General features: G+C 45.1%; 2 protein-coding genes across 2 annotated transcripts in view; one reads left to right on the plus strand and one right to left on the minus strand.

The window, feature by feature from the left end:
• The window catches only part of Tbcd (tubulin folding cofactor D), a 170,902-nt gene that overhangs the window by 64,014 nt on the left and 94,252 nt on the right, over positions 1-12,636 (plus strand). The window lies entirely within an intron of this gene.
• Positions 1,175-10,017, minus strand: Znf750 (zinc finger protein 750). The gene is made up of 3 exons (XM_031352600.1): positions 9,802-10,017; positions 2,811-4,407; positions 1,175-2,695 (listed from the first exon to the last, which is right to left on the minus strand). Exons 2-3 carry the CDS (start codon positions 4,220-4,222, stop codon positions 1,990-1,992), a joined length of 2,118 nt encoding a protein of 705 aa, XP_031208460.1. The 5' UTR covers positions 4,223-4,407; positions 9,802-10,017; the 3' UTR covers positions 1,175-1,989.

Here is a 12,636-nt window from a genome sequence, read left to right on the forward strand (position 1 = left end):
ATTTTTCCATGGTAGGTCTCTGATCTGAGGCCCATGGTACCAATGTTCAGACCAGTTTCTTGCAGGCTGAGCACACCTCCTGTTTGGTAGGGTAGTTTCTCATGCTTCACCAAGGCATGGCTGGCAGCTGGCTAGGTTCTTCTTGTTTGCCATTTAAGATGACAGAGGCAGTGGGTGAACTATCCATCATACTTCTTCAGAGCCTTGGAGCCTGAGTGAGGGCTGAGTTCTTATGTGGGTTAAGCATGCCAGGAGGATTTGTTAAGTGCCAGGCTTTGGGTCTTGAGCATGGGCCATAATGCTCAGTTCATCATTCCCCTCCTTCAGGCCTTTACTTGGTGGGGAGCAGGAGGGGTCATGCTTTTGTTGTTTGCCAAACATATTTATGTATGTATGTTTGGCAAAAAAAAAAAAAAAAGTTAGGCTGGAAAGTAAGATAATTGTATTTTTTTTTTTTTATCATAAGAGAGTAAGTTTGGGTTACTTATATGTGGTAGTTTGGATGGACCTAAAGGCCTTTGCTGGCTCCTTGGAGGAGAAGGGCTCCTCCTGCCTCTCTAGGTTTGACAGAGCTTTTTCCTGTTTCTATGAGTGGACAACCTGCTGCACTGTTAGAAATGGTTTACAGCACTGGCCTTATGTATCCCATAGCTGTTGTGGAAACTGCATCCCTCTTTTATGTTGGTATTTGGAGTTTTATATGCATTTAACCAGTTGCAAAGTGTTTCTCTATTTCTCACATCATCTGAAGGTAGAAAGAATATTGGTCAGCTTCTCTGGGCATCCTCTGTTGGGGCTGGCTGAGCAAAAGGATTTCTCAAAAAGGAGCCATGAATTCCTGCGCTCAGTGTCTACATTGCTCTAGCTTGTGGGGTGAAAGGCTGCTCTGTCCAGAAGTAGTAGAAGGGCTGCTAGGCATGGAGAAGTGGAGCTCTTCCATGCAGTGTTAGCTGCCAGGGCTCCTGATCTTGTCCTCCAGGCACTCTGAGACCCAGGATTCCTAGATGGTCTTGAAAAGCCCCACTGGTGAGGATTATTACATGCCTGGAGTCTATGGCTACTAATTTATTTACCAGTCTCAGAAACACTTTCTTAGTTTTGTTGCTGCCTCAGCTGTCAGCTCTTTCTTGCTGAATATCAAGGCAGAGCACTCTAAAGAATACCATAGAGCTTATGTTTATCTTTGCTTTATGTGTTCTCAAAGTTCACACATGAGTTTATTGGAAATTAACATGTACATCATTTTAGGGCATGGAACAGGAGCCTAAGTGAGAAAGTTTGCTTCGACATCATAAGCAAATACAATAAGGTGATCATACCTTTACCAGCAATGCACTTCCCTGATAGAAATAAGTTACTCGTAAAATCAGCCTCTAGATGTTTGTGGACGGTTCAGTTAGAAGTAATCACAACACTTCTTACATGTAACAGTTGAGGCTTAAACTAAAGATGTTTCTGGCATTAAAACACATAACTATATTTAATAGGAAAACAGCAACACGGTAAAAGTTTTAGTCCTGAAAAATAGTACTTGTGAAAGGTCCTTTCTTTGAGTCTTCTCACACTGCTGAGCTAGTTCTGTATATTTCCCTGATGTGTCACAAACAGGAAATCCCAGTTTAATTCATCAGTCTTGGAGAGTATAAGCCACTCAAATGTTTTTTTACAACCAGAAGTAGAAATATCTTTTAATATTTATCTTAATGTTTACAAAAAAACTAAACAAGATTACAACCTTTTGTCCTTTTTGAGAAGAAAAGAGAAACTGTATTTATAAAAACTGACTTGATAAAAAGTGAAGGTAAACTGTGGGAATACTGGTTGGCCCACCACTTAGGAGGCCGAGGCAGGAAGATCACAAGTTTAATGCCAGCTTGAGCAACATGGCTAGACAGTACCTCCTCCAAAAAGCAGAAAAAGTGAAGATGCTGCTTGGAACATAGTGTGAAAAGCATCTCTTTAGCCACAGCGCTGAGTGCATGAGAGGCCTCAGGATACCCGGGTTCTTTTGCGTAGAGTGAGCACTCTTGGTACGGTGTCATTCAGCTTTGGCTTTTTACTTCCTTGCTGGGATTTTCCTGCATCCCTTTGACTTGTCCTCTTTTGTCCTTTGGGTCTGAGGTCACACTGAGCCTCCTGGTTCTCTGTAGAACTGAGGGTGGACACATCTTGACAGGTGGGTCCCTGGGCTGTGCGCTCCTCATCTGCCACTCTGACATTCCCTGGGCTGTAGGCTGCCAGCTGACAGAGAGCCACAGCCGCCGTCTGCTTCTGTTCATCACTACTGTCCTCCGTGTGTACGTCTGGGGTTGTTCTGCTGTGGGCTTTGTCTTGCTGTGTCTCCACATGGCTTGTCCTAACTTCAGAACCTTTTGTCTCAGTCTTTGGAGCGGCAGCAGCTTCTGCGCCTTGTGGTGGGCCAGGGAGGGCAGGCCTTGGAGCCCAGGCATTACAGGGATCCTTTACAGACAGATTGAGTGGCAGGTCCTGCAGCTCTGAGAAGCCCAGTGTGTCTGCCTGGGCGTTGCTTGCATACATGGGTCCATAAGTGGCTGCAGGGTTTGTCTCCAGCTTCTTGGAGAGATTGAGGGGACCTATTTTGGAGTGGTCCTCTGGGCTGGAGGGTGGGGCCTCTGTGATGAAAGAGGTACTGCTCCCTATCTGGGCCGGAGGGTCACTGTTCATGGCCTGAAGGCTAGAAGAAATGAAGAGAAATCTTAGGAAAATGATCATGTAAAACATTCTGAACAAGTTTGAACTTGGCGTTGAGCAAAACTACATTGGAGATTTTGAAAAAGAAATTTCCTTACCTTTTTGGAGACTCTGTTCTGTTTGTAGGAGGTTGAGAGTGAGGACTTTCTGAGCCCCCCTGGACAGGTTTGAAGGCGGTGGGGCTCTGCTCGGGTTGCTGGAGTCGCTCCAGGGTTCCTGAGGAGGCTGCTTTGTTTGAGAGGTCACACAGGCCTTCAAATACTTGGCTTGTTTGGGTGAAGTTGGTGGGGCTTGGCCTTCCCGGGGAGCCTGTGGCAGCACTCCCTGCTCGGGGGCTCATTTTGGCCTCTTCTGCATCCCTTTGCCCATCTTTAGAAGGATCTTTTGCCTCAGGAGCTGGACTTTCCTTCTCAAACTCAGTGTGTTTCCTGTGGGAGTTTGAAAGGTTTAACTCTGAGGGACTTGGGGCTGGGTAAGCCAGAGCTGCATCTTCAAGCAAGCGAGAGCTCTGATCTCGTGTGATGCCCGTGACAGATGGGAGCCTGAGACTGTAGGAGGGAAATGCAGACTCTGGTCTGTAAAATCCATAAGGGATGGGTAGATTAGAGTGGTATTGCTGGAAAAATCTGTAGTGGTCATATGTTGATGGAGATGTGTTCAAGTGCTTGGGGATTGGCCCAGGATGAGACAGGAAGTGTCTTTGGTCTTGGGCCCCATAGACAGAGAGCAAAGTGGTCTCACACTCAGGTGTGTTCCCAGTCAGGAGGTATGGGGAATAGATGGCAGCCAGCCCATGTTCTGTGTAGAAGGGATTGGGGTACTCTGGGATTGCAGGATGCATGTAGGGGGAGATGGCACCAAACCCCTTTGTAGATGAGATTTTATGTGGAAACTCAGGAGGGAGAAATGGGGAGCCAGCTTTCCAGGGATAACCAGGCGTATGGAATGCAGACTTGGCATGGAATGAGGTGGCTTTGGTGGTAAGCATTTCAGGAGCCTCTGTGTCTTCTGGCCCCCTGAGTCTGTGCTCCCCAACTGGAACAAATGCCGAAGATCTAACCCCACTGTCATGGCTAGGCTGGGTGCTGAGAATGGCTTCTGATGTTATTTCTTTCTGTAGGGCTGGTTTCTGGGGGCCTTTGTGGACTCCCCGAGCCTGCATTTCTAGGTTCTCTTTGGCATCCTCCTTTGCAGATCCCTGTTGAGACTTTGGATCAAAGCTGGAGAGTCCATTTAGGAGAGACTTGGAAGTGGCTGGCTTTGAGGTGGGCTCTGGCTGGTGGGTCTGCTTAGAGTCCAGCGAGCTAGATTTCGGACCCTTGGGAATACGATCTTGCTCTGACACTAAAGTCATGGAGTTTTTACAGAGACCGTACTTCATGTGATTGAAGAGATGTGACTTCTCATTACATGTGAAAGGACACTGGAAGCATTTGTACTTGAAGGGCTTTCCTGGGGGCCGTGGAATATAGTGTGGCTTTTTTGGTTTCCGTTCCTTTAGGAGACTCATTATCTTTTGTGTTTGGACTCTGGTCTGCTCAGTGTGTGGTCACTGCAGCCTCCTCTTTGACCAGGATGTGGTGGCTTTGAAGGAGGTGAATACTGTCTTCTTTCTTGCTCTGAGTACTTTATTTGAAGCCAGCTCCATGTGCTGAGGGCCTAACAAGGAACGTTCCTTCTATCTGGCACCTACAGCTGTGAAGGCAGACAGAGACTGGTATCAGGTGCAGGGTTAGAGGGTCAGTGTTACACTAAAAAAGTCACACTAAAGACAGACTAGGAGCCTAGTACCTTTAGAAGACAGGTGACACCTGCATCCCTAATACTCTGCTCTCCTGGCTGAAGTGAATATTTTCTGCAGAAGTGAATATTTTCTTAAGTCTAACCTGCAGAATTGCCTGAGGACCAAGTCAAAGTGTCAAAGTCACTGTGTCAAAGGTGAGCCTTTGGGGATCTATATCCTGCAATCTGCCCTTCCCCTTGGTCCATTTGTTTGGGGTTGATAGGATTCTGTGACCAGAGCCTCCCCTCTGTATGCTCTGTGGGAGCAGAGGCTTAGTTGAATGTGCTGTAGCTTTGTTTAGCTGAGTGCTCCAAGGTCCTGTTTAGCTATGCTGCTGCTATATTATGTGTGTGAATATTTAAAATTAAAAATATTTAAGACATAGAACTTGCTCTACTGCTTCTAAAACCACAAAATTCCATTTTATCAGCAGGTTTTGTACTTTTAGGGTGGTGGCGGTGATACTAAGGTCCTTAGCTTCATCACTGGGTAAATATGTTCTTTTTTTTTTTTTTTTTTTTTTTTTTTTTTTTTTTTTTTTTTTTTTTCTTTTTTGGTTTTTTGAGACAGGGTTTCTCTGTATAGCCCTGGCTGTCCTGGAACTCACTCTGTAGACCAGGCTGGCCTCAAACTCAGAAATCCACCTACCTCTGCCTCCCAGGTGCTGGGATTAAAGGCGTGCACCACCACTGCCCGGCTGGGTAAATGTTCTTACCCATGTAAGTAGCGTTTATGCTGGCTCAACCCAAATGTGAGTGCTATATTTAGGTCAACTCAGTTTGCAGGGTGGTTAGGATGCCTTGTGTGTCCTGAAGTGGCTTTTATGTCTTGCCACTCACCAGTGTTTGGGAATAACTCATAGATTTGCCCTCCCCTTCCTTGGGCATATAAACCTTCTCAAGAGGCCAGAGCAACCCTACCCAGGTAGAGGGAGGAAGCCATCCTGCCCCAGGTGCCCCTTGTACCCAGATTTTATAGTGTGCTTCCTCACCCAAAGCTGAGCACCTAGTGAAGCTGCCTCCCAGGACATCTAGGGTGACTCTGGGTGAAGGGTGAGGCTAGGCTCCTTGATTTGTATAGGACATGTGAAAAGGGAAAGGTATACTTAGTATTATAAACACTTAAATATAACATTCAGTGGAAATTATTTAAGAAATGAGTTTTCAGCTACAAAATTGAGTTTGTAAAAAACATGTAAAGTCATGCCTTCTAAGCCTAGACACACACACTCTTATGTAAACCTTTAGAAACATAACTACATAACATTCTTACGATTAAGTCTTCACTCTTGTCTGTCTCCCCTGTTCCCAGTGTGCATGGGGGCAGTGGGGTGGAGCAGCTAGCTGCAGAACAGGCTCTTTATTTCTACTTATGTGCTTCATGTTTCTGAGGGTGCTATCAGGTTTTATTTGGTTTCTCTTCTAATTTACACACACACACACACACACACACACACACAATATTATATATATAAAACACAAAAAACTATGTCTGGCACTGTGGTGCCAGCAGTTCCATCACTTAGGGTAGACTAAGGCAGAGGGTCTCAATAAGGCCTACCTGTGCTGCGTGGCAAGGCTTTTTTCTCAAAGCAAGAAGCAGCCCACAAAGAGCTAAAGTGCCCTTCTCCATTTACCTTATTATCAGAGTTTAGGGCTCTTAAGTAGTTGTTTGGGAGAACAGTGGCTCAGCCAATCCTGAAAGTAGTCCACTGTGAAAGTCTGCATAGCAGTGAGAGTGGAGTGGATTTTAGATAAGAATGTCAGGTGCCCCCTGCTGGGGAGCAAGCTAGGATCCTAGGCTCTTTTGAGGGGAGGAGTATGGGAGACTGAGCTGTCAAACTGGGTCCTGCCTGGACTTCATTTTTGCTGCAGAAGCTAAAGTGAAGACAGAAGTTCTATGTTAAAGCTGATCATATTAACACTTAGTAATAGCCTTGTGACTTTTCTTTTCCTTATTAAAAGAAAAATGTAAAGAAACTCTCTGTGGGTCCAGCTTATACCTGGAGTGCATTTTCCCTGCCTGTGTCAGGGAACTTGAGAAGCCTTTCCTTGTCTGACTAGCTGATGAGGGCAGCTCGATAAGTCAGTGGGACCTGTGCTGGCATGCTCATTACACTCTTGATTCTGAAGGCGTGAGAACCTCTGCAAGTCAGGTTCCCATGGCTGTATAGGATATGTCATGGCACAGATCTGAGAGAGATGATTTCATCACTAGCTGGGAGCATCATGATCAGAATGATGACAGTTGCAAACATTTGTCGAGTGTGAGCTGCTTCCCAGTTCCTGGGGATAGACATGGGACAGTACACTGTGTATACTGGGCAGGCTAGAAGAGCCCCTCAGGATGTAAGGAAATAATGATGGGCCTTCAGAAAAGCAACTGTAGTAAGCGTTACTGATGGTTTCGGGCAGAAGTAAGCATACCACTGTGGTTAAATATTGAACTTCTATAGTGGTTAAAGAAGTACATTGTCATGGTAAGGTTTTCTTGTCTTACAAGAAACAGGTAGTTTAGAATCACAATATGTTGTCCTAAAGAATAACTGAGAAAGTATTACTGAGTGTGTGTGTGTGTATGTGTGTGTGTGTGTGTGTGTGTGTGTAATGCTACCTGAAAGTTTGATTTCAGCCTTTGCCTTTTTATTTTTTTGGCCGCTAATCCCAGGACAGTGAGCAGGCTAGGTGGGATAAGCAGCAGTGGCTCTTGTGCAAGGGTTCTAGAGTGAAACTATTTCCTGAGGTTTATTAAAACTGAAAGGGAATGGATATAGAAACAGAGGCTCAGCTATAATCATTTCAGTAACTTTGGATAAACTGACCCCTCAGGATTTCACAATTGCTAATTAAAGCAGAGAGCTCACTGCTTGGAGGCAGGTGTAAGGCGGGCGTAACTCATCTATAAAACTACTGTGTTAGAGAAGTAAGTGGGATAAAATTGATGCTTTTGTAAGCTTTTGAATAATGATGTCAGCCTGTGAGTTCTCTGTCCTAACCAAGTGAGGTTTATGACTATGAAGAAATTAACCCACAGCCATGACTGTAGCCAGGCACATATGTCTGTGGGCACAGAGGCTTACAATAAGTCCTGTTTGGTCAGTTTATACCTGCTGGACTTTGTACTGTCTGGCAGCTGCTCGTGTTAAATATTCCCAAAAGCACACATTGTTGCCAAAACAGGAAAGCCAAGAACTTTGACTGTTTACAGTAAGTTTGGATTTGTATTCAGAGGTGAAGCTTTTCCTAAAGGCATAAAAAGGGTACATGACTTTCCCTTTTTGGGGTGTGGGGGGGTGTTGGGCCTGTTACTACTTTGGGAATACATCTCTGGAAGGCTACATGTGGAGCTATGGCTGTCTGAGAACTGTAGTGTAAGCATGTTTGATGCTGAAACAGTCCCAGAGGAATTTTACCTGGTACCATACCTATTCTCCTCCCTTCTACTTTCCATACGATGGTCAGGGGGTTCATGAGGGTGTCTTCCCACAGACACCCAGCCTGGGTCAAGGGCTTTTGGTAGAGAGCTGTTCTCTGTCTTCCTTGGGGAAGCCCTGTTCTCTTATATTTTTGAGAGAGCCATTTAACGGCTGAGCCATCTCTCCAGCCCTGGAAGCCCTGTTCTCAAATGTGACTCCCCAGACCACCTTGGCCCCAGACTTCCTTCTCAGAATTATCTTGCAATGCAGCATTCACTATGCACAAAAATACAGTGACCTAAAAACATGTACAGTATCCAGCTTAAGATCTGTAAGATGTGTCCCAATTTTTTTGTTGACATACATCAGCTGTATGACTTGAGACTTCAATAGCTCTTGTATTCAATTACTTGACTTTGTATTCAGAAAGAGCCCTGGGCTGAGAGCACCTTCCTCCTGCCCACAGTGTGCCATCCGGGATACCTGCCCACACACACAGTGAGCACTGTGTAGTTTCGATTGGCCACCGGGTTCTGTTTGTCTTTAAAGCACTAAACTTCAGCAATCTCTGAGTGTGGACATGTATGTAATGTAGCTGCTGGTATCAAGGCAACAGTTAGTAGCTGGCATGTTTTAAAAGTTTCTAAGGGTCTTGCACTTAGAAATCAGACAAGAGAAAGAATAATTTAAAAGAACTCTGATAGGACACAATAGAGGTAATTATAGCTTTGCTTTATAGGACAGCAGTGTGACTGGCCAGGCAGCTATGTTTGTCCCTGTCAATTGACCTGCAAATCAAGACAGTGCTGTAATAGTCCTCCTGGTGGTGTCCAGCTGTCTGGCACAGAGCCTCGCAGGTGGAACGTCGTGAAGGGCATGCTATAATTACAGCACTGTGATGTGGCGTTATTGCACCACTCAAGGGCACGCCACTGTCGTCTACCCACTGGGGTGTCGCAAGAACGAGAATTGTGAGTTTTACTTCATTTGAGCTTTTGCAGTAACTGGCCGCCACTCCCTCCCAAACTTTCTGTTCTTTAAGATGAAGGTGAACTTAGGACGGCCATAACCTTAGAAGAAAGCAGTTTTCTAGTAGAGTGTGTTTGGAAGAAAAGATCCAGAAAACAAATGAGTTCTCTTGTGTTGGTTCACAGTGTGCACACAGCTTCCTGACCAGCATCACACCAGAGCTCACCTTGCCTCATGTTTCTTTAACACAGCAGTTTAAAATATCAGAGAGCCTTTGCTCAGCAAACACTAGGATAACAAATGTAGGCGTTTCTGCTTAAATGAAATCCGATTTGGTCAGATTTAGCCGATTATTTGGTCGGTAATTATTTTCATACAGATTCATGCCTCCTCCAGCCCCCACCATGTATAATCTTAACAACCAAACAAAAACTTAAAAAAACTTAGTTGGTTTCTTGTTTTCGAAAGGTTTTGTCAAAGCAGCAGTTTTTAAACTTGAAAAGTTTTAGATGTTAAACTAGAAATGAAACCAAGCAGTTGTATAGTTGTATCTCTATATACATATATGATTTTTGCCTCTTTTGTGTCAAAATTTATTGTAATTTCTTTGAAAACCAGGGAACAATTTAGCAATACTATAAACTCATCTTTTGTTTTTAAAATAAATTTTATAGCAGAAAGGAAGGCTTGATTTCTGAATAAGCTTTTTCATAGTCTTGGAATAATGTATCAACTCCATTAGGAGTTCTGTAATTGTGGTCTGCACCCCCAAGATGCACCTGCCGGGTTCTGAGTAATCCTTAGGGAATGGAGACAGAGCAGGAAAGAGCAGGCAACAGCAAACAATTTACCCAGACAGATTCCTCAAGACATATTAAAAAGTAGTTTTGAAAGAAAACTTGAAGAAATTGTAAGTACTTACCGAAGGTGGGCAGTGCTGGGATGCGGAGTCCTCCTCCTGTGCAAGGTGCTGAGGGCTGAGGAGCAGGATCGTTCTCACGCTGACGCTGGCGCTGGCTCGGTGAAACTGGAGCTGGCTGTTCCAGTGGGAGGGATTTAAGTGTAGGAGTTGAGCCCTCAGGGCCTAGAGATGCACCTGATATTCCTCTGCCTGCAGCTACAATTCAAGTGTTTGCACCTACTGAGCTCCACGTAGCCTCACTGAGCAGGTATCCCAGGAGCCCTGTGCCACTCCAGGTGCCCCATAGGACTCTAGGTTCACTGTGTGTGGGGTCCTGGGAGGCCTGCCCAGTTGCAGAGTAGTCAGGATCCCTGGATGCAGAGTATAGTGCTGATGTACTTCTCTCTCAAGCATTTGATGTTCATTAAAGATTCAGGTGTAGAGCTTCGCTTCAGTACTCTAGCATATGAACTTAGAAGCAGAAAAATACAAATTTGTGTTGAAATACATGTCACTGAAGAAAACATTAATAGTGTTTTTGCTGTGAGGCCCAGAGAAGCCTCTGGCCACCTCTGTGATTTTTAACCCTTCTTCGAAAGGATTTTTGTCGAGGTCACAGGGAGAACTAGGGTGGCAAAGAGGATGCTAACCTTGCTGCCTTGTCACAGGGACCTGCCAGAACATGCCCAGGGCCTGTACTGGTTGTGGAGCTGACATGTGCTGTCTGTCATTTGGGCGTCGGCAGTGTGTTCACATTCACACCCCCTCTTTAAGCAATAACTTAGATTTTTAATTTTGGAGCCATTTTAAATGCCCCCACCCCACCCCCATTGTTTACTTTCTTGTTCTGAGACTTGTGCAGGCTGCAGTGGAGGCTGGAATGTGATGTCAGTTTGGGGACAGGGAAAGGACAATGTGATAGCTGGCTAGGCTCTTGGTCATACCTGAAGCTGTTGGCAAGGGCCAGAGCACTGAAACAGACAAGAGGCTCCCTAGGGTTGGAGCACTGGTGCCCTCCCTAGCCCATTTAAGACTTTAAGATTTTTCTTGGCTTCACCTTTATGTTTAATTCTTTATAACTTAATTTAGTTACTTTGTCTCATTTCTATGACTCTCCTAAGAGTCAAAACCAAATGCACAGTCTTATAAGAACAGCAGTTCCCTAGGATTTCTCACATCTCAAGTTGAGTATCAAGTTACCTTAAGTTCTGGTTTGAGATAGTCACCAGTTTGTTACATCTGTGGTGGAGGTGGTCTGTACGGGTTCCTGGGGCAGTGCTTCTACTCTGTGGGTGTTTATTGAGGCTCCCCAGTATGGTGAAGATCCCTAGCTACTCTGCCACTTTAGGGGACTCCACAGAAGATGATAGCCTTTGGACATCTCAGGACGTGAAGAGAGCAAAATGGAGAGGCAAGGCTGAGAACTATCTTAGTACCGCCTCTAAGATAGAGGTACTCTATCTTAGAGTACTCTTTTTCTGGAGCAGTGGGGGTAGGCTGGCTTTTAGGAAGGCTGGCAGGAACTTGCTGAATACCCTTTCCCTCCACTCTCACCTTTTGCTGAGAATTTTTTACTCCTAGATTCTAATTTACAATCCTGATTTCAGGTGTTTTAAACTGACCCTCCCACATTCTCTTGGGGGCGGTCCCTCCTCCCCCTGTGCTTCCCTCTCACTTGGGCCAGTCCTGTCTTTGCTGCGTTATAGCTTCTACATTCCCTTCCTTCTTCTCTCTAACCTCCTGTGTATCTTCTTTTTTGTATTTCATAGTCAGTGAGGACAGTGCTATACTAACCCCCAAGCACTCAAACAGACATATTGGCTTAATGTTACTTTACAGTGCTTTCTTCAAAGGAGAGTCTTCATGCAGCAGGTGTTCTGATCTGAAGAGTGACATTTAGTGAGCATCCCCGAGGTCCAGCCTTGCCACCATTTCCCTACATGACCTGGCATCTGTGGCCTGATGGTATTCACATGTTCTAGATTTTGATTAAGGGCAATCTCTAGCTTTATGAGAGCATATATAGTCTCCTCTTCTTTCTCCTTATATTCTCAGTTTCCTTAACTATATCTTCTAGCATTTCCATGAAGCATATTCCACTGTCAGGGTCTCTGGTTTCAGAGGGTTTTGAGTGGCCCTGCTTTGATACCTTGTTCTAACTGTTCTGAATATTTGAGTTTCTCACAGGATAGGAAGGAGGCTTGGGGACTCTATGTAGGGATTCAACTCTGTCTGCTGCAGAGTGGGGCTTCTTGATTGCTGCTGGTTGAAAGAACTCTCAGAGTTGATGATAGCCAAGACCTTGGGCTTTTAAAGGGTTCTGTTGTGTAGGTGGTCCCTCACTGAAGGTTCATGTGCTTGTAGCCTCCTAAGGGTTCTTTCTGTTGCTATGTTCCCCGCCCTCTTTGCCCTCTTCACTTATGCCTTAGAAAGTGAAGGATGGGGCTGCAGCGATAGCTTAGCATTAAAAATACTCTGTGAATCAGGCAGTGGTGTACACCTTTAATCCCAGCACTTGGGAGGCAGAGGCAGGCGGATTTCTGAGTTCTAGGCCAGCCTGGTCCAGAGTGAGTTCCAGGACAGCCAGAACTACCCAGAGAAACCCTGTCTTGAAAAACAAAAACAAAAACAAAAAAACAAGCCCCACCCCCCAGAAACCAAAAACCAAACCAAACCAAACAAACAAAAAAACAAAACAAAACAGTGGGTGCTCTTTTGGAAGACCTGGATTCAATTTCTAGCACCCACACGGTGGCTTGAAACTATAGCTACTATCCCAGGGGATCTGATGCCCTCTTCTGGCCTCTGAAGGCACTAGGCATGCACATGCAGGCAAAACACCTACAGATATTAAAA

Source organism: Mastomys coucha, unplaced genomic scaffold, assembly GCF_008632895.1.
Source record: "Mastomys coucha isolate ucsf_1 unplaced genomic scaffold, UCSF_Mcou_1 pScaffold5, whole genome shotgun sequence".
Lineage (NCBI taxonomy): Eukaryota > Metazoa > Chordata > Mammalia > Rodentia > Muridae > Mastomys > Mastomys coucha.